The 23,788-nt window shown below is 37.3% G+C and overlaps 1 protein-coding gene across 14 annotated transcripts in view; it reads left to right on the top strand.

Moving 5' to 3' along the window:
• The window catches only part of LOC106167690 (uncharacterized), a 46,766-nt gene that overhangs the window by 1,299 nt on the left and 21,679 nt on the right, over window positions 1-23,788 (top strand). For 7 of the 14 annotated variants that reach the window (XM_013546580.2, XM_087016629.1, XM_087016628.1 and 4 more), the window contains exons 2-6: window positions 6,881-6,943; window positions 7,872-7,949; window positions 17,006-17,175; window positions 17,719-17,919; window positions 19,685-21,961. In XM_013546580.2, the coding sequence (XP_013402034.2) occupies window positions 17,859-17,919; window positions 19,685-21,961 (2,338 nt within the window). In that variant the 5' untranslated portion in view covers window positions 6,881-6,943; window positions 7,872-7,949; window positions 17,006-17,175; window positions 17,719-17,858. Of the gene's footprint in view, window positions 1-6,880; window positions 6,944-7,432; window positions 7,650-7,871; window positions 7,950-8,466; window positions 8,517-15,942; window positions 16,228-17,005; window positions 17,176-17,718; window positions 17,920-19,684; window positions 21,962-23,788 lie in introns of those variants that run through there. The other 7 variants (XM_087016621.1, XM_087016626.1, XM_087016623.1 and 4 more) reach the window with 7 other exon arrangements.

Below are 23,788 nucleotides of genomic sequence, written 5' to 3'. Positions count from 1 at the left end.
GCAGCACTTTAAAAGTATATACGGCTAGATGTGAAAGCTACTGCACTGCCTTCATCACTTAATACCATGAGGTCACAATATTTAACTTCGTTAGAGCATAGTAAAGCACAGCCTGTTAAACAGGACCATAAGCCCCAGAGAGAATGTCACCATCTGTTTTCGTAGTGGTCATCATCTTGTCGTTGGTGTGACAAGGAGAAGGTAGCATCTGCTTGCCCTCTCCCAGCGGACCAACGATTAAGTGGTTAAGATTCCCAGCCCAGAGATATTTAATTTTGCAGTTAATGGATTAAGCTTCAGGGGCAGTATGGTACGTGCCATCGTTGCATTGTGCTTCTTTGCCTGGAGTGAATAGTTGCTTTTTAGACCTATTTAAAAAGAAGGTAGAAACAGGAATTAGCCTATTGAAACTGGGAGTTGGATACAAAGGCCAAAGGAATAAGTGGTATATAGCTGTCAAATCTTTTTTTTTTCCCCGCTGTCAGGTGATTCATTAACTGAAGTCTGACAATGAATTCTACTTCTTAACAAGCTATCTCTGCAAAAGTGTATTGATGTACAGTATATGATAGGATTTTTTCCAGTAATCATTCCATTACAGCCCTTAAGTCAGTCTCTCTCTCTCTCTCTCTCTCTCTCTCTCTCTCTCTCTCATATACATAATTTCTTGTTTCTCTCTCATATACATTTCATAGCAGTAACATGATCATTAATCTTTATCTGCCCTCTAGCCACCATATAATGGATTGTTTTGTGATGGAAAAGACAGCAAATTATTGATTTTCTCTTGGGTGATCAGACAGCATAGAGAAGACTAGATCTTTACACTGCGCAGGAAAGAGGAGATAATTGCACAGAAAGTGCGTCTTGTGCTTGAATTTGAAAAATGCCTGTGACTTGCTCTAGATTGGGAGATGTATTTATGGTTTGAAAAATTAAAAATAATGGAATGTCAAGAAAAAAGCTCTTTATATTATGTAAAATGTATTTCAGAATTGTTAAGCCAATACCATATATACCATATGTTACAATATGTGAGTAATTTGCACTGACCATTGTTCATAGCCAGCCATTTTTTTATAGTTTTAATAATGTACACTTGTACTTCAAATATGCTGCAAAAGGCTGCTAAAATCACACAACTTTTTATCTCTGCCTTATACATAAATTAAATGTGAACAAGCCTTGCCATCTACCCAGTTCCAGATTCCTAAGATCTAGATCACCCAGATCAAGTTAGATGGTGTATGCTTGTTTTAGCACTAGGATAGAAGTTTGGTTATTTAGACAAGATATATTCTGGTTATCAGCCAACAGATAGCTTTGACTAGAATTACTGGAATGGACTATTGTTCCTCACCATATCCGCTCTGTGTTTTAGCTATACCCATTATAAATGCCATATAAAGATATAGATTAATTGATTGTGGTAATTGCTGTATTTTAATTTGATGTTTGGGTGGGGTTCAGAATGGTAAAGCAGTGGGCCTTTTTTTTTTTTTTTTTGGAATGTCGATTATAGTCCTTTGCTTGTAGATAAAATTGATGTGTTTTTAATAAGGATAATCTTTTCTTAATTCATTTTTAATATATAGAAGAGTACAGGAAGTTTCTATGAGTATTCCTTAATAAGAAAGTACCATGGCTCTGAATAAAGTATTGATAAATATAATTAAAACGAGTAATATGAGTTTTGACGTTTGCTTGGAAATTTATTGCCAAAATATGGTATATATCAGTCCACAAAAAAAAGTGTGATAAGCTCCTTGAGTTGGGGTCTTGTTCATAATTTAGAATTCATGTGGTCTCAGTTTAAAGGAAAAGTGGATTGATAGAGTTCCTTTCTGAGGGAAATGTCATGCCAGGTTAAAAAAGTTCTTGGTGCTTCTGTAGGGATTTGAATTAGAAATTAGATTTTTTTTTTTTTTTGGGGGGGGGGGGGAGGAGAAATAAAGACAAAAATTAAAGAGCACTTAGAGAATGCAGGCCTCGACAAAAAAGTGCAAGATTAAATAGGATTAGGAAAATATTTAATTCAAATTGTAATTACTTCTTCCCCTCCTATATAATCATATTGTATCCATCTTGAAGTTTTCTGGACTTGCGTGTCTGTCAGTATTAACCTTCAAAGTATACTTTCTACATCAATCACTGCTTTTTGTTTTTCGTTTTTTTTAAATAAAAGAGAGTATGATCCAAGTTTTCCTATCTCTTCAGAAATTAAAAATGAAGGTGTCTTTTGTGCATTTTAGTCCTCATAGCTCTGCTTAATTCCCTATGTTTAAATTGACCTTTGCAGAAAAGATTGAACACAAATTATGATATTGATGTTTGTCAAATGACAGTTTAAATTATGATGATGATTACTATCTGTGTTGTTTTAGACTTAGCGTTTGCAATTATTATGAAATCAAGAATTCAGAATCTTTTTGGTTTACTTTTCAACTTTATTTGGCTCTCTGAAAAGAAGCAGAGATGACTAGCTGAAGAGCAAATTATGCATTGCTCATCTACTTGGACAGTCTGCCTTAAAACTTACTCCAGGAAATATTGGGAATGTATGAGTCATCATATTGAGAAACTCTTGCTCATGAATGCCAGTTCCACATTGGTATCTTTGAAGTCGTGAGCTTAGGAGGGTAAAGGTGTAATAATCACCAAATGGCTAAGATTCTAAAAGAACTTTGGTACTGGCTGAAGCATAGAAAATAATAATTGCATTCTTCCTCTTGATGAAGCTAATTAAAATTCAGTAATGAACTGATGTTATTTTATTTCCATAATATGTTGATTATTCTTCACCATTTATTTGGTAAAAATCAAATATTCATCATTTACAAAAAGGACTTCTTTTAAGATGTGATTCATAAGGCCCTTTTCACATGGAGTGGTACAGTTATGGAGATGGGGGGGGGGTACTCCCTTTCACATGCCCTGTATACCATTCAACTTAATTTATTAATTAAGTGGTTAACTTTCAGTGTGTTGGAGGGTTCCATTCGGCGACTGTCATGACATAGGCTGTTTAACTGTCAATTTCTCTAACTGGAACAGTTCAGAAAACGTGCCACTTGGTTTTGAAAATGCCCATACTAAAAAGTGTCCTGGGTTGTGCTAGACAGTATATCAAAAGACCAAGGTGAACAAATACTGATAATAGTGAAATGTTTTTAATTGTTTCATGAAAGTATAATAATGGGGAAAACTAAAAGCATCTACTAGTAGACATCCTCTTTCTCACCTTTAAGGCATGACCTAGTATCGACCCATCATCAAAAGGTCTTCAGTTGGTCTTCTGGAACTGACATCAATGAGTTAGCCATGTGACCAGGTCTTTCAGGCCCATAGCCAGCAATTTCAAAATGGGGGTTCTTTTTCTGGAAAAATGGACCTTTTCCCATAAAAACATAATATACCTAGTTCAACTTTTACCCAGAGTGGACCTTTTCTCAGCAAAAGGGGCGGTTCTTTCGAACCCCCCGAACCCCCTCTGGCTACGGGTCTGTCTTTGATGAATGGTTGAAAACATCACTGCCCCATAGGTTAAAACTATTTTTTATGACCAGCATTCCAGTAGGCATATAATGTAAAGTAGGTAAAATAAATATAGACAGAATTAAAGAGCTGAACATCCGATATTATAGCTACTTAGTCATTTCATGCTTACCGAGTTCCTGTATCCTGAAGAGCCATTTAACAGTGCATTCCATCTGTAACATGTTCCTAAATACTTTAAAAAAAGAGACAGGAAATTAAAAATTGTACGTACCAGTACTTCTATTATTGATGGGAATAGAAATGGGAAAACATGAAATCTTCTAGAGAACTTCTAAGAAAAGATGTATGGAGATGGAAAATAATGTTGAGTTTCCCTTTTCTCAGACCATAAAATCTGGCTTTTTTCTTTGTGAACAAGTTCAGCGAACCTTCACAGATTCTGATGGCTTCGAGCCAAGTTCAAGTCTTATGGTTCCAAATTGATTTTTTATCAAAAACTTCAAACACGGACTCAAACATATTTATCAAGAAGGTAGCAATCTCAAATAAACCCAGGTTAGCCTTTGCAAATCTCCCAAAGCGTAGACAAATATTTTCATTGCTTTTTATCAGCGTTTAGATGTGAAAAGTGTGATAGACGCGTGTTTTAAGTAGTTGGATCATGGTGATGGATGTTTGATAGTGGTAATGAACTCATTCAAAAGAAGGTCTGTTTTGAATCAGTAAGGACTAGGGTAAAGGAGCTGAAAAGGCTTTTCACATCCTGAGGTATATGACTGTGAGTAATACAGATAGAATCTGCTGTAAATGAATAAATGATAAATGATGAAATAATAAATCATAATATTTTTTATTCCATTTGCCAGAGTTAATTATGAATCTGAAAGCGTTTGGCAAAAAAATTGCTCGCCATTGACATGTATATCTGAAATCTTACGTAAAAGGTAACAGACATTCTGATCTAATACAGTAGAAAGATGGAAGTTTTAGCATTAAGTGTCCAGGATTAGGAGCTTATTGAGAGAAGTAACTGCTGTGTTGCTTGCTTGCTCCTACTAATTATTTCCAGCTTCAAAACATTTTTCTGGAGGCAAGTATCTTATCATGGCATGATGAGCATGGAGGCTCTTTCTCTGTGTTATGATATAACCTGCTCAGTTTTACCACAGGCATGTAAGGCGAAAACATTTACTAGTGTGCACTCTTTCGTGGTTGGTTTACGTTTTCTTTAGAAGCTAATGATGATTACTAGTATACAGTCAGAGAAAAATGCTTGTCTTTGACTATTTTGGGCCAGTTTATCACTGTTTTAACTCAGAATTTAGTTCAATGTGAGTCGGAAACAAACAACCCAGTATAAACAGATGCATAAAATCTGTCTCTTTTTGTGTTTTCTGCTTTTCATCATATTTTTTCTGTTGCATTTGAATGAATAGTTCTCAGCTACTTGAGGAAAATTGTGCTTGCTCGCCATGAATAATTTTGCTCAAGTAGCTAAGAATGGGGTGAGCAGAAGGCAGTTCAGTAGAAACACAGTAAACATGACTCTGTCCACAGATCTACAGCAATAACCAAGGTGCCTTCTGGTGCTTTCAGATTGAGATGTTTGTCTTTGTAATGTACCTGTGTCTAACATCAACACAGCACTGAATACCCCAGTGTTAAGAAGATGGAATGTGTGTACATTCAGCCACAGGTTGTGATGTGGAGAGCAAACACGTTTTTCCTACTTGTCTAGCTGCTAATACCAAGCTCTCCTGTCCCTGTATGCATTCACATCAGCTCAGCTTTAAACCAGAAGGTGGCCCAATGAAACTATCAGTCTACACAGAATGATCCAACTCTGCAGGGATCTCGCTGAATGTAATCAGGTTATCAGATTAACTTCCCTGGTGTTGAGTAGAGAACAGAAAAGCTGGTGACTATACAAGTACGTGGAAGAGGCATGTTAATCTGATTGCATTCAGCGAGAGTCCATGCAGAGTTGGAGCAATCTATGACCCCATTCCCAGAGATTAGTTCGATCTACTTTAGATCGACCTAACTCCCTGGGGGTTCACGCTAAATAGCTGTCAGCCGAGCGGGCACAAAAGTTAATTACCCCCTTACAGCTTGTAGTAGGAGGGACGGACATTTAAGCCGGATTATCTGACAGTAATCTAGTGAGACTCCCCACGGGGATAGATCGATCTAAATGTCTGGGAATACGCCCTATGTATGCAGACAGATAGTAACAATGGAAATGAGCCAATAAAAGCATCATCTTAAAACGCTCCATAGATTTACTAAATTGCAGTGCCTTGCTCCAGCATCGAAAGCATAACAAAAGTGACCTGTTTTAGTGCTACTGGTAAACCTGAAGGTGATTTTGGGTCATAAATGTGGTGGTCGCCATTTTGCCATAGGTATGATCTGGGAAGCCCAAGATTGACATTTTAACCAGACATATTTCATTAACATCAATACAGCCCAGCAGGTTGGAATTTACCTTGATTTGTCAAACAGATCAGCTGCTAATATATCTAATGCAAATTTTATTGCAAGTTGATTGTAAACATTCTTGCCCTATGGAGCAATTGCGGAAAACACTATTCATGTATTGGGCTCTTGAGGTGCATTGAGTAAATATAACTTTTAATAGCTATAAGAATGAACCTCAAGGTGTAGAGAAAAAATATGTAATTGCCATTTTGTCTACCAGTATCTCTTATATACGTGTACTGTATATTTATAGGATATTGAAGGTCTAGACATATTCACGGAAACTTCTACCGGTAAAGTTCACTGTTGTCCTGCAGCAATGTTTTCCTACATATTGTGTCCATAGATATAAATCTCAGTCCATCTCAGTAACTGATCAATTACTAGGGTACATTTCTCACCAGAAAACCCTACATTTAGTAGTCCCCATGATATAGTATAGAACCAACATATTTACTGGTAGGCAGTTCTAACTTCCCCTTTAGATTGAACTCTGCTGTATAAGCCCTAAATAATATCATCTATTTGCATAAAACAGGAAATTAAATATATATGACGCACATTGTAAGCTCTCTCCAGAATGATGGAAATCGGCTCTCTTTTTTACTTGACATGATACGTGAAAGTCTGAAGTCTAGGTCAGCTAAATGAGAGCTTATGGGTCAGCGTAACCTGCAGTAATTAAGGTGCGGGCTTATATTTTTTACTGGGGATGAATTATTATGCAGTAAATTTGCCTTGTATGTGAAAATGAATATCGGATTTTGTTTGTCATTTTGTAGAATAAAATGACATGATTAAGATAAGATTCCTAAATGACACAATTTTTTCATTAAATGTGTTCACTAGTATTCGTGATATGTGGGAAAATAAATTTAATTGAATTCATTATATCTTGCAGGCTTTCTGGCCAAACAAGACTATATACAGTGGCAAGATTATTTGAACCTTCAAGTGTCTGTCGGTAAGTTAATGTTATACTGACTTTACCTGTACTGTAGGACTTAACCTTGAGAAGCACAGGGAGCACAAAAATTCTGCAACATCAACACGCTTTTTGGTGTTCAGTGATTAATTTATGCAGTGAATTTTTTGACTGGTAAAAAATATAATTCTCTATTTATTCTTTAAAGCTTTGGTCACTGACTGGGCAAAATTAAATTTGCCCTTAATCTTTTAAGTTAAATGTCTGCTACAGTGAGCTAGAAATGAATGGGATATTATAGGCCACGCTTTAAGCTGAGACTGCAGCACAGGTGTGCTGATTGTTGACAGGTACTTATATCTGGGGCACCCCGCTATTGTAACAGTTTGTAAGGTTAAGCCTTGGTTATAATTAGGGGGTATTGAAGTATGAAGGACCATTACGTAATGAAGTGTGCCGTATGCATACCTGTGTAGACTAAACATATACCTATACCTAACTGTTCATAGACCTGCTCCTGTAAAGGACAATGTCAAAGAAAACGAGGTGATAACTTAATTTGCAAGACTGACTGATGGTAAAATTTTCGACACATTTTGCCAAAGGTTGGAATAAGGAGTCACATAGCTTTGACAAATCAGTTGACGCACAGAATGTAACCCTTGGGATTTGCCATAAGTTGAATTCCAAGAAAATTGTACAAATGGCTTCTATTTTAAGGTTACCGTATTGTTTGGCACATCAGGTGACAATGGTGGTTACTAGTAGGGATTGGAAGTTACAGAGAAGGATATAGAGAGAGCATTCGGAGTTTACTGTCATATTTCCCATAACTCCGGATAAAATATACCTGCCTTTAAGTTATTCGAGATTATGCAACTTTTTAATCATTCTGATGAAAAGTGATTGCAAGAGTTTTATATTATTTAAATATATACTAATAGATATATTTTATTTATTTCTACAGGTTCAGCCAAGGTCATTTGTGACTTGTCAATACTGCTCTTAGTGGTGAACTGAAGAGGTTGACCCTCCCATACAGCAGGTACTGTTAAAAACTGGGAAGAATGAATCTCAAGGGTGATCTTGAGTAGTCGAGATTTAACCATGGGGAAATACATAGGGCAGAAGATGCTGTGTGTGTGTGTGTGTGCGTGCATGCGTGTGTGTGTGAGTGTGTATGTGTGTTTATGTTTTAATATGGATGTGGATTGTAAAATAGTTGTCATGGGTAAGGGTAGATAGAGAAATAAACCTTGCTCTATAATGTTCAACATATCAAGATTTCATTTTCATTGCAACATATTTAGTCTTTTGTTGAAAACGGGAGCAATCTTAAATTTCATTAGTTTTTTCTCACATAAAATTTGAGACACATAACCAATTTTACTCTTGCTGTAACTCATGAAAGTGACACGTATGATACCTAGTGACATTTCATAGGCCAGATTTACAGAACAGACAAAAGTTGCCATTGATTTCACGCCTACGGATCTCTGACTCACGAATTGTTGAAGAGCTAATGTATTTGTCATTGATTTTTTCCATCCATATTTTCACAGACATTGGGGATACAAAGTGTGCATTCTAGTGGGTGTATGTTGCTATAAGGGTGAGTCAGTTTTTATTTTAGGCTCAAATATAGATAAGGATGCATTAGACGTCCCATAGACTTTATCGACTGAGACTGCAAGCTTTCAGGAAATACTTATTGTGGCATTATACTTTAATTAATTGCAATCAACATAGTAATGTGCCTTTTCCCAATGCAGGGTAAGCTGTGAGGATTGTGTTTGACACTTTTCTTCCTGTAAACCTGTTGTTTTCATAGCTAAAATCACATATCATGTGTTGTACGTGCCAGTTTTCAATACAGAAAGTGTCAGAGTTTATCTGTGGATGATTTCAACATAAACAATTGCAGCTGGGTAGTTTTCTTGATAGAATTTGCTTTCTTCCTTTGATGCTATATTACTTGAGCTTATTATGTGGTATGTAAGAGGAGTTTTGATTTTGATTCAACTCATTGACAAGTAGTTCAGACGTGTCTGAAAAAATGTAAATAAATCTGCTAAGAAACCATTAAAATTGCCAAACAGACAAAACAAGGATTTCTATTTGTCAGAGATATGGACTTGCCCAGCCATTAGATGGAGGGGGGGGGGGGGGGGGGGGGAAAGAACAACCCTTCTGGCCAAATAAGGTCCCCTCTGAATCAGAATTATATGTACAAGGTTTTATCAAGTTGGAAAACAAACTCCCCTTGGAAATTACTGGCTGCAGGACTGCTTTTGTTAAATACAATGAAATACGTTAAAAAAAAAACTTATTCATTGCATTAAATTCAGGCTCTCTTCTTTTAAGGTTATGCTAGAAATATTTACTAAAGGGAGGACAAATGAGAGTTTCCACCGTGGTCAGGTCAACCGTGGCCAGGTTATGCCAAAGACCATTTCTTTTGCTAGTCTCTTTGCTACAGGGTGATTCAGGGTGATTGAAAATGGTACGGCAAACGATTACGTGACCGATTACTTGATCTCCATTCCTTTGAAACAGTATGTCACGCTGGATTGTTTGATATACGACTTCATGTTAGAAAAATGTCAAGGAAATGAATTCTCCATACATCACGATGTTTCCAATGGGTTTTTAATTTGTTGCCATTTTGGGTGATAGCATCTATGAAGTAACTACGTGAGAAAGTGACGGTTGTTTTCATAAATGTGCATCAATAACCCCAAGAAGAAAACATCATCAGTTACTGTATCTCATCTCCTGTGAGTCAGAATTTTTTTTTTTTCAAGTTTCCTTTTGTGACAGATGGGGCACGTGGAGTATTGATTTCCTTATGTCTGGACAGGATGGCTGCCACGGTGTTAGGTAATATGTTGAGACAGACGTAAATGCCAGGAGAAAGAGACGAAAAAAAAAGTTACCTTGACTCATGTTATCTTATGAAATTTTGATCAGTATCTTTTTGCTGGCATTTTTTGAATGTAGAAAGTGAAAATGCTTGACAGTGGTTGCCAATTTTTTATTGGTTACGTGGAAAATCCAATTTTCAGTGACTGTTAAAGAGTAAGAGGGCATTTCCAGAGATTTAGATCCATCTTACTAGATCGACATAACTCCCTAGGGGTTCACACTAAATTGCAGTCAGCCGACCGCGCACGGAAGTTAATTACCCCCTTACAGCTTGTAGTAGGCGGGACAGACATTTAAGCCGGATTATCTGACAGTAATCTAGTGAGACTCCCCACAGGGATAGATCGATCTAAAATCTATGGGAATGCGCCCTAATGTTACAAGTTACAAGATGACAGTAATTTAGATTATATCTGGCTAATGGAAAATTAAGATAAATGATGCCGCATTGACTTCTTCTTGCCAGTGGAATAACATATTTCATGTTGGCTGAGAAAAATGATATGTATTTGTTAGTAATTTTTCTTTTGGACAACAGTCCACATGGGCTGTTCTTGAATTCTATCAGTACAAGAGATATATGTTGTCATATCATTACCTGCTTTTCTGTATTCTCCAGGAGGAGGTGTGTTAAGTGGAATTAGTACTAGTACACAGTATCTAGTATGATAGAGTTGTTGATAATGCACCCTCAATGTTGGGTGTGAACTCACCCCTAGACAACATGTCTGGACAAAGTATCTGTGAGTTAAGTCATTTGAAACTTGGAGTGATTTTACAAGATCACCTGCAGCTAAGTAAGACATTTTCAAGGTTCGCCTAACTCCACTTCACCAAGGATGCTTCTTTCAGGTACTTAAGTCAGATCGATGAGACAGTTTCTGAAACAAGATAGGGCATAAATTGTTTTTATTTTTTCCAAGAGGCAGAAGAAAGGCAGGGGGGAAATATCAAAAAGACAAGGGATGTTGAATTGGAAAATATATTAGACATAATGATTCCAACTATGTGCACTGGGATTTTCAGTTGGGACTGTAACAGAATGCATTTTATATGAATTTCCAGAACATGCAATTTGAAAAGAGACCTGCATCATCTCCTTGACAGTGCAAAATGTCAGAGAGAAAATGCTGTATTGTTTAGTTACTGTGCCATGGTAACAGGGATGTCTATCATGTTTAGAGCAAATGATTTGACTAATTTCACCAGGATTTTCACTAATAACTATGTCATTATCACTTACAACTTTGTCATTATGTTATTATCAAGAATAAGTTTCCTCAGAAAAGTATCCATCCAGAGCTGAACTGATTAAGCTTTTTTGTCTGATAAAAACAAGATATCTAAGATGCAAACATCCCAGACAAAAATGATATGGAAAAAAATAACTTGGCAACTGGTTCACTTTCAATGGCCACATGAGTCTGTCTGCAAATTATTGATCATTAAAAGATGTGATTATATTTTTCCTTCTCTACATTGATCATTCTGTCAAGATTTTAGCAGTTCAATATATTATACCCAATATTATGATGATGATTAATGACAAATAAGAAGTCACATATCTTGTACTTTATCAGAATGGTTTTTGACTTTCTGAGTAGACCATTTCAAGACACTCGGTATGCTTTATGGCAAGAGTCAGCAAATTCCCAATTCTTTCCAGAACCATTCTTTGTGCGTGTGGTTGTACTGGTACCTGCTATTTCTGTGTCTTTATATATACTTGTAGCATTCTTTACATCAATGAATTGAAGGGATTGCCATTGCCTTGCAGGAAAATGCTTATGGACCCAGAGGGTTCTTATGTAATTGAGAAATGTCATGTTATTTGGCCATCATTAAAATTGTGCATGTTTGGATGTGAATAATAGATGTTCTCGGGAGATGTGGTGGCACTGGAGTGCATTGGAACATCGGTTCAAAACCTTGCTTGGTACAAAAATCTAAAGACTTACGTATCTTGGCAAGATGTGTACAGTACCAGCTTATAGGCTTGCACTGTTAAAAGTTTGTGGATATTTTTTTTTCTGACATATTTGCCTAGTTAAAAGAGATGTCTAGGTGATTAAGGTTTTCCAGAATATCATCAGTTTGCAGGAATGAGTTTTGGCTAAAACAGACCTACTAGTTGTTATTTGGCTGAGATTGTGTCTTTTTATTGTGAACAAAAATGTTTGTGTGGCATTAGCTTTTTAAAGTTTTTTTTACAAATTACTCTTTTTCAAAGTTAATTACTGTAAGTTAAAGTAAAATAAATTCTTTGTTTTAGCCTACACTTATGATTAGCTATTTTTTAAAACTCTGAATAAAGGCTCCTGGTATGTACACCCAAGCTTCAGTCCAGATATCTGAGTAGACAGGAAGATAACATGAATACTGCCCAGATCTGTTCTGTTACAGAGTATTCACATGGCACAACGTGCATGCTGCATTTACTTTGCTTCTTCATTATAGGTTGACAAAGTTAATGATGAAAAAAAACAGAGACAAAGCAGAAAAAATAATTGTATGATGGTTGATTTAATATATATAGATCAATTGTGTTTACAGCAATACATTTTGACACAATGCTGTTTTGGGGATTCTACATAATAGATAACTACCGTGTTTTGACAAATTCCATTTCAAATTGGTAATAGCGTGAAAAATCATCTGAAAAATTTAACCCAACTGCAAATCATATATCAAGGTAACTGTTACTTCAATTCAGAGAATTTTTTTAATCAGCAGTTTCATTGACAAGTGATTTATGACACTGCCTGCATGGAAATTGCAAAATTAGGGCAGTCGCAGTTACATGATGCTCACAGAAACGTAGGTTTCCTGGCAATTTATCAGGGATTTTTCAGGATACATTTTCACAGCGCTGGCTAAAATTCAAAGCATTAGATAAGGTTTTGACAATAAATCATTTTATAATTTGTATATAAACTTAAAGTACTAGTATTTTTTCCTAGCAGAAATGTAGAAGTATTCCCTATGTAGGTCTCCAGTGAGTTCCTTGCTCATTAACTGACCGATAACTCTCGTGTGCACACACCAGGGCATGGCATGTGGGCTTGATATTGCCAGAACTTAAGTAAAAATAAGTAGAAAATCATGCATGTGGCGTTTTCTCTCCGAGACTTAATCCGTTATGCATGCTATTCAGCCATACCACAGAGAAGCAACCAGACAGATAAAAATCAATACTTGTATTGATTCGTTCTACTGTTCCCACACATTGTTGGTTTTTGGAACACTTCTTTTGGGCCCCAGACAGGTATATTTGTGTTTTTTACTCAGACTTGCACATGGTAAGAGTATTACTATACTTATGATGGTGATAAAAACTAGCTGTACAGATTACGTAAGATGTGCTACTAATGTATGGGTTAACATGAAGTGGTCTTTGGTATGCTTGTTCAGGGCCTCGGCAGAACAGAGAGATTGTCTGTGATGGTACTGATAACCAAGTCCTGTTTTATTTGGGTGCTAAACAGCTTTGGGATATTATAGGGTATTGAAATTGGTGATTTTGAAAAATGGTGACAGCCTCTCCAAGAGCTTTTTTTTGCCATTACCCACATCCTTGCATCTTCAGTGATATGATGTTGATGACGTAATGCTATGGCAGAAAAAACATATTCTTGGAACTAGCTCATGGGATTTCCATAATTTTCTCTTTTTTCTAGATCTTCAAATTTCTTTTACAAATAGCCTTTAGTAGAAGCTTTGTGTCAAAGGATTTGAACTAATTTTCCATTTGCTGTCTCATATCCCACAAATTGCTTTGTAAACCACCACTTTGATGTTGAATATCCACATGTGTGGCCAAGATGAACAAGGAGACGGACCTTGATGTGGATGATTGTGATAAAAAAGTGCGTTAGTTGAGCAGATAGAAGGTTTTCTGAGTTCTTTGAATTTACTAGGGTCACTCACTCTAGCTCAACTATCTAAGATCTAAGATAGCTGAGCTAGGGTGATTGACCTAAGAGAATTCCAAAAACTGAGAAAAGTTTGTCTAGTACTGTTGATATAATTCTGAATAGAAAATATTTCAAATTCAATAAAAGGTTTATAATTATGAAATTCGCCTTATTCTGAACTGATGTGAAAGTGAATCTTTAAAGTCACTATAAGTCACAAAACATTTATGGACAGGTAAGCATTTGCTCCATGAGCTCTCATTTTGTTGTTGACAGTGTTCGAATCCTATTGATCATTGCCTTATAAATATGACCTCTCCTGAGAAGGTTTTATTGGAATTTATTCAAAATTAATTTAGATTTATTAATGATACACAAGAGATATTATTTGAAATCATTGTTTTTATTATTATTGAGAATGAGCCCCAACAGAGAAAAGTAACTTTTGCTTATTCATGAAAGTAAGCAGATAACATTGAGATGATAGCAAAAGAGAGAGAAAGAGAGGGGGGGTAGGGGGTAGCATTGAAACAAGAACAAGAACGCAAGTCGAACTTGTCAGTGTACTACACGATACCTGGTAGTAACACAATATTTTTGTCAGGTAACGGTAATGTGAATATTGCATAACACGCCCCGGGTGAATTGCGAGTATCAGACAGTTCTGTGGAATTAATAATATTCTTATTGATTTTTCTACCAGAGGGAGTTGCGAGAGATCACTTATGGACTACAAATGAAGCATGAAGCACGCCATTTTGCATGCTTCTCAACTTCATTGTCTGGTATGTGGGTAGTCGGGAATTGAAAATCAAATTAAGTCAGGGGCTGTTTCATTGTTTATTAGGGTGCTTTTTAAAAAATAAGTATAATAATTGTGAGAGAACAGTTTCATTAGCTCTGTATGTATCAATTTAAATTATTGTTTTTCTTTTTATCAAGAGCTTAAAAAATATGTGGGTATTACCTCCAATTTTTCTGTGACTGTCAGTCACCATCATCAGGGAGTAAATGACTAGGGTCAATGATCTAGGTCAATTACCCCCAATAATTGTGTCTGATATATTTTGTCAAAAGTACAGCTAATATGAAGGTAATAATATTGAACATTTTCTGCATCCAGATTGATTTTATATCAATACAATTATGCATGCGGGAGTTGGTTTGACCTTACTAGGCAATCTATGAAATTGTATCCTTAAAGTTCCTGTTTGTGTGTGTTTTAAATTGTTTTATAATTCATGTCCTCAAAATTACAGTGCACATATAGTTTCTCCAAGATATTTTTGTCTGTGAGTTAGGGGTTGTCTGAACTATTCTTCACATATATAAATATGTATGTATCATTGCACAAAGGCTTTTGACATTTCTATCTGTCTGTATGAAGGCAAAATTGTATTCATTTTTGGTGACCTAAGGCGTAATTACTGGCAGCGTGAGCCAGTTACTATAAGTTACTATAAGTAACTGGCTTGCGCTGCCCTGGGGGGGGGGGGGGGGGGGGGGGCAGGGCAAGAAGGGCTCAGTGGAGCTCCAGTATATATGTATCTGACCTAAAAATTAGAATTCGATCCAGTGGCAGCCCATAATGGAACATGAAGAAAGCGAACAATATGAAAAACAAAGCAATTGCAGGATTGATTTTCCATTGATTAGGAATTCCTTTTTGTAGCCTGCAGACATAATTGGACTTTCGATGAACAGCAGAAGGGTTTAAGTCTTCTAGGAGTGATGTATTCCAAATCTCTCAAGAGATAAGTTGGAGAGATAGAAGTCTTGGATAAAAGGGATAGATAAAAGTATTGGATAAAAACGAAAGATTGAAGTCTTGGATAAAAAGGAAGTCTTGTTGTTTACCTCAACATATTTCAGAAAATAATCAGAGTTGCTCCCTTTTAATCAATGACATATTTTTATGAAAAGTGCTTCATTTGAATTTTGGCATTATTATTATTATTATTATTTTGTAATATTGCTTTTATTGACCTCATGATCAGAGACAGAAAGATTCAGTCATATCAGGTTGTCAAGCTTTCCCAGAAACGCTGTAAAAAAGTGTGGTTTTAGTCATTTATTTGTTAGCAGGCTTTCTTCCAAGTCTTGGTAAATCCCTTGAAGGGATTAAAGAAAGATGACATATCAGCTGAAATCATGCCTTCAGTAACATTATCATAACTTATGTGCCTTCACTATGCCGCCATCGATTCTGTCTTGCAGATCAATACTCCTGTCCTCCTTGATAATATATTGGCTCAATACAGAGTAAGAAAGGAGAGAGAGGAAAATAAGGGACTGAGGACAAAGCTGGTGGCCATTTTGTTATAAAAAACACTCTCGTTTTTTCTCTGGAACTCAGTATTAGTTACTAGCTGTGATATCTGTGATATTAAACCAAATGTTAAAGCTTTGTATATATGACTGTTGAATACATTGATTATGCACTGGAAGCAGACATGGGAGTTAGAGGGCTAGCAATACTGAAAGGTGAGGTTTTATTCAGTGAATATAGTGAGATATCTGAAACATTTTATATTAAGAAAGTAGATCACAAGTAGAGGTTTGCTTTCATTCTGACAAGCAGATATTTGTTGTAGCCAAATAGCCAAAAAATGAGGCAAAAATGAAAAAAATTTGGAACAGACAGTGATAGATATTTTTATTTATTTATTTTTTTTTTTTTCAATTTTAAATTTTTGAATTGTTTTGATTTGATATTTTTAGCATTTTGGGAAAATTGGAACTATGCCACCAAAAGTCTAGTATGGAAGTGTGCATGATGTACTAGTACATATGATAGCATGCTGGTAGTGAATTAAGTCACATTTTATACAGCTGATAGCTTGTTTGCCGTTTTGTATCTACATCATCAAGCCAGAGTTGAAAATCTGTTCAATAATTGTTGACTTAGTTGGCTTTTCATTGTCTTTTATTTGGTGATGATTTTTTCTAAAAAGACTAAATGTCTGTGTCCCATACCTGATCCATGACCAGTGCCTGCGCCATCCCCTCCCCGAAACACCCCCCTCAACCCCCCCCCTCAATCCCACCCTGCCCCATGCAATGAAAGATATCCCAACGTCCAGTACTCACTTAATGTCAAGCATGCGATCAAGACCCTTTGATGAAGGGCCAAATTGTTGTGCCTTAGAAGAAAAAAAAAATAAATAAATGTTTACTCTCTTTAGAAACTTTTTTCTTTGTTGTCATTTGTCAAATATGGTTCATAATAACTGTGACATTAATGCCTTATGTTCCATTCCAGGTCTATCAGAGGAGCTCTGAATTGAAGAGACACACACAGCCAGAGGTGCCCAGGCAAAGGTAGAGCTGCCATACCTGACATTCCACTTCCTCTACTCTATACTGTATACTAGATACCAGAGGAACTCTCCAGTTGGGCTGCAAAAATATAGACCCACTGACATTGGACAGGTAAGTAGGATTTGACTGTTCACTGTCACCTGTAACAGTGAGGTCTGTTAATGTGCAAAAATTACATGATTTTATAATCATGAAAAGTGTATTTCGGCATAGCATTTATGGTACTCTTACTGCATAGAATAGAACTGTAGAGAAGCCTGTTTTTAATTTTGTTGCTACTTCTCAAGAATGTTTTAATTTTAAGAAATTTATATGAAGTAAAAAATACAGTTTCTGTAAAACTCACAATTTCCTCACGTTTAAAAGAGAAATTGCCATACTAGTACAGATTTTTTTTCTGGTTGCCTGCCATTCATATTAGCATTGTTTCTTCTGATGGTAGTTTATCTGTGTAATTTATTGATGCTGAAGTTTAAACTTTTAACTTTCCACACAAAATTGAAGCCTTGAATTTACCTTCACTTCACCATGGAGTGTGGTAAAAAATATATAGTCAGATTTTCTCCATTTAATACAAATATCTTTTATAGCTGGATTTGTAGATGTGACATGGAAGTGTATTTTTATGCTTATAAACATACTTCTTTATTTCAGAAAACTACCCAGGGTGGTTGTTATGAGGCCCTGAAAAGACTAGAAACAGATTTTTTCACAGAAGTAATTATCCTTCAGAGCAAAGCAGATTACAGTGAGAAAGCCGTTGTCACTTCATTTGCAGAGAAGCCGGATTCAAAATGGCGGACACTGCAGTAGATGATGCGCCAGCAGAAGCAGTTCAGCAGAATAATCTTCAAGGTATGGTGAAGAAGCAGTGTCCTTATTTTAATTTTCTTTGAAACGTATGTTGATTCATATTGGCAATGATGACAGCAATGTTAAGATCATAAGTTTATCTCTGGTTATATATAACTTACACAGCTACAAACCACATGGTCAATACATATTTTAGAATAAAATGTCCTGTTGCTGGTGAAAAAAATGAGGCTCAATAAAGGTGATAATTGGACCTTTTTTATTTTTTAAAGAACATGAAATATATCTGCTTTTCTTAATATGCATCTTTTGGTTTCAGATGGATAAATACAGTTGTATATATAATAGATATATATCTTTCAGAACAGATTGGTCAGTAAACATCAGTATTTGCATGAAATAAAGATATCTCATGTCCTGGAAACATTTCGGATAAAAAAAATTTCAATTTCAACTGAAAGTGTGACCTGTGCTTCAACTTGACTTGCTAGCACAAAATATTCCCAAATGATATACTTTTAATTTTATCATTATAGATGAAGATATTGAGTAGTAAAAAGGCTTGTTGATAATTCTTGAGTGATAGGAGAGACTAGACCGTTATGCAATACTTTTCGGACCCATTCAAGAATTTGTTCTATCCCAGCAAACATCAGACAACTTAATTGATTTTTCCTGGAAAAGTGGGCAAATTCATTGTAATTATTGGACATTCCAATACACCAACAACATTCTGGCAGAAGTGTTTCAGGTTTCGATTTTTCTCATGGCGGCTTACATAAGAGAACATCAGACTAATTTAAGATAAACAGAATCCAAAATAGACCTTTAAAACTGGTGGACTTACATTCTGGAGACACTTGTATTCTGACTGTAAACATTAACAATTTGAAATCCAGAATACATCACCAGATGTGAAGACTATTACATCAGGGTTTTTCTTATAAATGTCTTGCCACAGTGGGACCTGTTTGTGGGAAAGATAGAATTACGGACATTTAAGACATTTCTGAATTCATTATGTTGTCTGCTGACGTAATTGAGGGTGAGAATTTACTCTTCCACATCCGTCTGATACATTTTATCGAACTGTTTGTCTAAATCATTACAGGTGGCATGGCTGGGGCATTGATTGCTTGCCAAATGCTTTGATATTTAAGACCCCAAAAAAATTCATGTGTTATTTTAGGAAAGAAAGAAAAATATGTCATGAGGAATTATTTATCATGGAGTATTTACATAGGCAGTGGTTTTCTGTGAATGGTATATGCAGTATACTGATGGTATGGGCCATTTGGTATTTTTATTCAGATCATTTATGATATATCGATTGCCCTTACAGCTAGAGACTGAATTGAAGACTGTTGAATTAATGGACTTTCCCTATGTTACATCACTACCATGGAGAAGAATTCCATTCACTTAAAATGATAATAGTTCTTTGAACGTTATGCTGCTGAATCTTCTCGAAACAAAGAGAATTTGGAAAACATGATTTATAGTCCCTGAAGATGGTGATATTTCAAAATGCTCTGAAAGGGTTTCGCCAAATGATCCCGTGCACATACGTTGCTGTGTGATATGAGGCTAAAGCTTGTTTTGACAGAACAGTATGGCATATAGGTGCCCAGATAATAATTGCTTATAAATGGACCTTTTGGAGAGATTGAAACGAGTTATACTTTTTACTGTACATTTTTCTACCATAACCAAATGAAATTTTCACAAATATGTGCAGATACTATGTCCGAAAACTTTCGAAATCTTTCAAGTTTACTAATCTGCTGTCAATTTGTATTCTTTCCAGAAAACACGGGTTTTAATGGAGTGAATGGTGTCCATGGAAATGATGAGCAGGTCTCTCCCGTAGGGGGCGCCCCATCTGACCTCCATGTCTCAAAATCCCCCCAATATGACTCTTTTGTTGATAGACCCACAACCCAAGGTCACAACATTGATGACCTTTTGACCTTTGACCCAGGCACAGCATCTAGGCCGAGTGAGGACCATGCCATTGTGATGAATCCCTTGAATCAATTTGGTTTTGGCCAAGAACCCCTGGTCCCCCTTCAAGCAGAGCCTGGGATCCCCATATCTCCCCCTGCAGTAAGTTCTCCTGAGCATCTCCAAAATAATAACCCTTTCTTGAATGACAGAATTGACCAGGAAGAGGGTAGCCCAACCCCGGGGGATTCCCAGGGGTCACCTGACGGAGCCCCTGAACAGTATGAGAATGACTTCCTTCCTAGTGACACCCCTTCTGGCCAGGAAGACTCTGCGTCCCAACCAGACGGTGCAGAAAGCCCCATGGAATCTGGCACTGATCTTATGACTGGGAGCTTTGTTGGGGACGCTCTTCCCTCAGAGGAGGAGCGTCACGCAGACACCTCATCTCCCTTTGTCACAGAGCACTGGGCTAATGAGAATGTGTCCCCCTCCCCTGATCAGCCACCATGCTCTGGTGCCAGTCTGGTCAGAGAAAACAACAATCCATTCCTTAACCCCTATGACCCAGCTGTGGAAGACAGCAGGCCAGAGACGGAGGGAGAGGAGGGCCTGTACAACAGAAATAGCCCCCCTCTAACTCCAGAGGCTGAGGAATCTTTGACGCCCACCGAGGAACATGCTCCCAAACCTGATTTATTGGGTGATTTGTCCATTCCTCAAGCATCCCCTGCCCCTGATGATAAGGCCTCTGATGTGGATCAGTATGAAGAGCAGTTAGATCTCAATGAGAGCAGCTCACAGGAAGTTGTAGGCTCTCGACAGGAAGTGTACTCTCCAACCCAACCTGATGTTGCCCAAGAGGCATACTGTCCTGCTCAACCCGATCTGACAGAATTTGAAAAGCATGCTCATCGTGAGCCCGACTTTGACACTGAGATGAAGTATGAAAATGAGGAATCTGAAAAACAAGCCTCTAATTTAGATTTGGAAGCTGAGGGAGTTTATGGTGAGGAGGAGGAGGAGGAGTTAAGTAGACAGCCATGTGCTGGTAGGGCAGAGGAGCAGGTTGGCTTTGATAATGGTGAACAGTATGGCCCTGAACATGATTTACCCACCCAACCAGTCAGCCCTGAACAGGAATCTACAGGTGCCCCTGCCGATGTTGATGTTGAATCCCATGAAAGTCAAGAAGTTGACCTAATTCCTGAGGGTCCCCCTTCTCCAACTCCCCAGCCCCCAGTGGTTCCAGAGAGGGGAGAGGATGAATATTCTCCCACCCAAGAACCCCTTGCCCCAGAACAATTTCATGATGACCGTGAACACGAAGGTGATCATGATCTTCATGAAGAGGAAGATGTTGTGACTCCAGATGAGGATGTGGTATCTCCCACCCCCCAGAGTCCAAATCTTCCCGAGAGCGAATCCCAGGAATTTGTGCAGCTTGAGAAGCTGGTTCAGTCTGATCAAATGCCTGGTAATGAGAGCTTGAGTCATATTTCTGGCGAACATAGAGAAAAGTCTGCTCAATTAGAAGAAAAAGAAATGGCTTCTCCTCTTGAGCCGGAGGCCCCTGAATCTTACCCTTCAGAATCTGAACTCCCAGAATCTGAAGTACCAGAAACAGGTCCCCAAGAGTCTACCCCTGAGGAAATGGTGCCCCCAGAACCTGAGCCCACAGAGGTGAAGGATCCAGAGGCTGAAGCTGTTGTCTGTGATAGTAAAAAGTCTACTGGTCAGTTGGACCAAAGTCCAGCCTCCGATGAGGCCAAACCTGACATGGATGACCAGTACAGTACGGCTGTCCAGTGGGGGAGCGAGGCCCCCTCCACTATGGAGGAGAGCTTTAGCAATGACCAGGTCATTAAGCCCCCGGTGCCCAAAACTGTCACTACAGATGAAGCACCAAAACAAAAACCAAAGCCAACAAAGAGCAGTACCAAGCCAATACAGAAGGTCCCACCCACCACAACTAAGCCAATACAGAAAGTTCCCCCTACATCTAAAACTTCTAAGCCACCCCCTGCATCTGCCCCACCCACCAAATCTGCCGCCCCCAGGAAAGCCCCCACCCCCCGTGCCCCAGGGAGAGATAGGCCTGCTGCACCTGGTGCCAAGGTGCCACTGAGAAAGAAAAAAGGTGCCAAATGTGCTTTGATTTTTGCATCTGTCATATTGTCTCTCAATTTTATACAAGTCTTGATCCTGCATTATCCTGCTGTTGCATCAGTGTTGATCCTGCATTGTCCCAGTGTTGTAATGTATTAGTGAATGATGCATTTTGCCCATGAATGGTGGCGTTTTCTGTTCATTGTGTAAAAACTCTACAGTTCTGCACCATGTCTTTTGAAAATGGATAGCTGATACATCTAGATTTATTCCGGCCATTAGCTTAACATGTTACAATGTACCAAGTGTTCTAGAGGTATCAGTGAAGGCATCTATTATTGTAAAACTGTTTCCTACTCACCCTACTATTCAGGGTGCTTACAGCTTGAGAGTTCATATTACGGGTAGCAGTGCTTGTCACCATTCATGTTAACAATAGTCTGGCTTTTGCAATATTTCTGACTGCCAATTGCTAAGTGGCTGAAATACTTCTGGCTTTTGCTGACTGCTTCATTTTGTTGCAGCACTGAAATTCATGCATAAAGTATAATCTTTCTGCAATGCTTTGTTTTTTGCTCAAGTTAATTTTGCTTTCCAAGACTTGGGGTTTTGTAAAGCAAGTAATTATTTTGAATGAATCTTTGTAAAATTTCATGTGATTTATTAGATTTTATGAACAACAAGTAAAGTAAATTACATGTTCGAAAAGAAATTTACTGGCAAATAAAATGAATATTTAGTCATGTTGGACTTAATGAGTCTAAAACAAACACACAAGTTCAAATCGTCATGAAAAAATTACTTTCAACACACCAATAGCAAGATTGGAAACAGAAAAATTGCACTTTTCAGATTCTATTTACACTGGTGTAAAACCCACAATATCTTGTTTATTAATGCATGTTTTTATTTATCCTTAGGCAACAATTGTTAATTTCTCACAGTTCCTTTGCCTAGCTCCTCTGAGAGTGGCAGCTTTCGCCATACGGAAGTTATATTATGTTCCATGCATGTTTATGTTGCTTGTTTATTGTCATAATGTTGTGTCCATGTAAATGTTATGTGTCCGTCACATGGTTGTTTGTTTTTAACAAAATACTCAGCTACTGCATGTTGTACAGTGAATTGTAGATTAGAAAAGTGATATGTCATTTCATACTGTCATTTGGTACATTGTTCCACTTAAATAGCACTGTTTTTAGGTTTTATGATGATTTATTTATTTGATTGTTTGTTTCTTGTAATGCTTAGAAATGTCAATTCTCTGCAACGTGTACCACATTAGTAATGTGCATGCCATTTAAACTGGAACTGGTATGGTTTAGGACTGCTATTGATTGGTGCTAACTTCAAGGGCATGTCTGTATTTTTATTATTTTAGAAGCCCCCCCCCCCTTGCCAATTATGAATTGAATGTTGATGAAAAAAGCCTAAGAAAGAGTTTGTGAAAAAAAAAACATAATTGGTATCATTTAACCTTAAATGAAAGCATGCTGGTATGATTAGAAATGGCCACAGGCTAAAGACAAGATAGGCTTTTTTTAGGGGTGGAGAGGATATATTTGTTATCTTTGAAAGCTAGATAGATCGGCTAATATAGCTGAGTTTACAAATGAATGCAATGGGCACCAAAGCTCATAATTTCAGTTCAGTCTTCTTCAGATAATATCCTTTTTCTCGTTATTTCACAAAGATATCTTAAGGAAGAGAAATGCACTAGATTTACCCACACAGGTCTTCTGATAAAGTCTTGTGGAGAGCTGGTGCCATTTAAAGGTCAAAGCCTGTGGTCAGTTCTTTGGTTTTGTTCTCTATCAGTTCATACACTGGCTAACAATGAGTCCAGACCATGGTAGGT

The sequence above is a fragment of the Lingula anatina genome, chromosome 7 (assembly GCF_051362555.1).
Source record: "Lingula anatina isolate TDL-2025a chromosome 7, LinAna3.0, whole genome shotgun sequence".
Lineage (NCBI taxonomy): Eukaryota > Metazoa > Brachiopoda > Lingulata > Lingulida > Lingulidae > Lingula > Lingula anatina.
The sequence above is the reverse complement of the archived record's forward strand: the minus strand, read 5'-3'. Positions and strand labels throughout refer to the sequence as shown.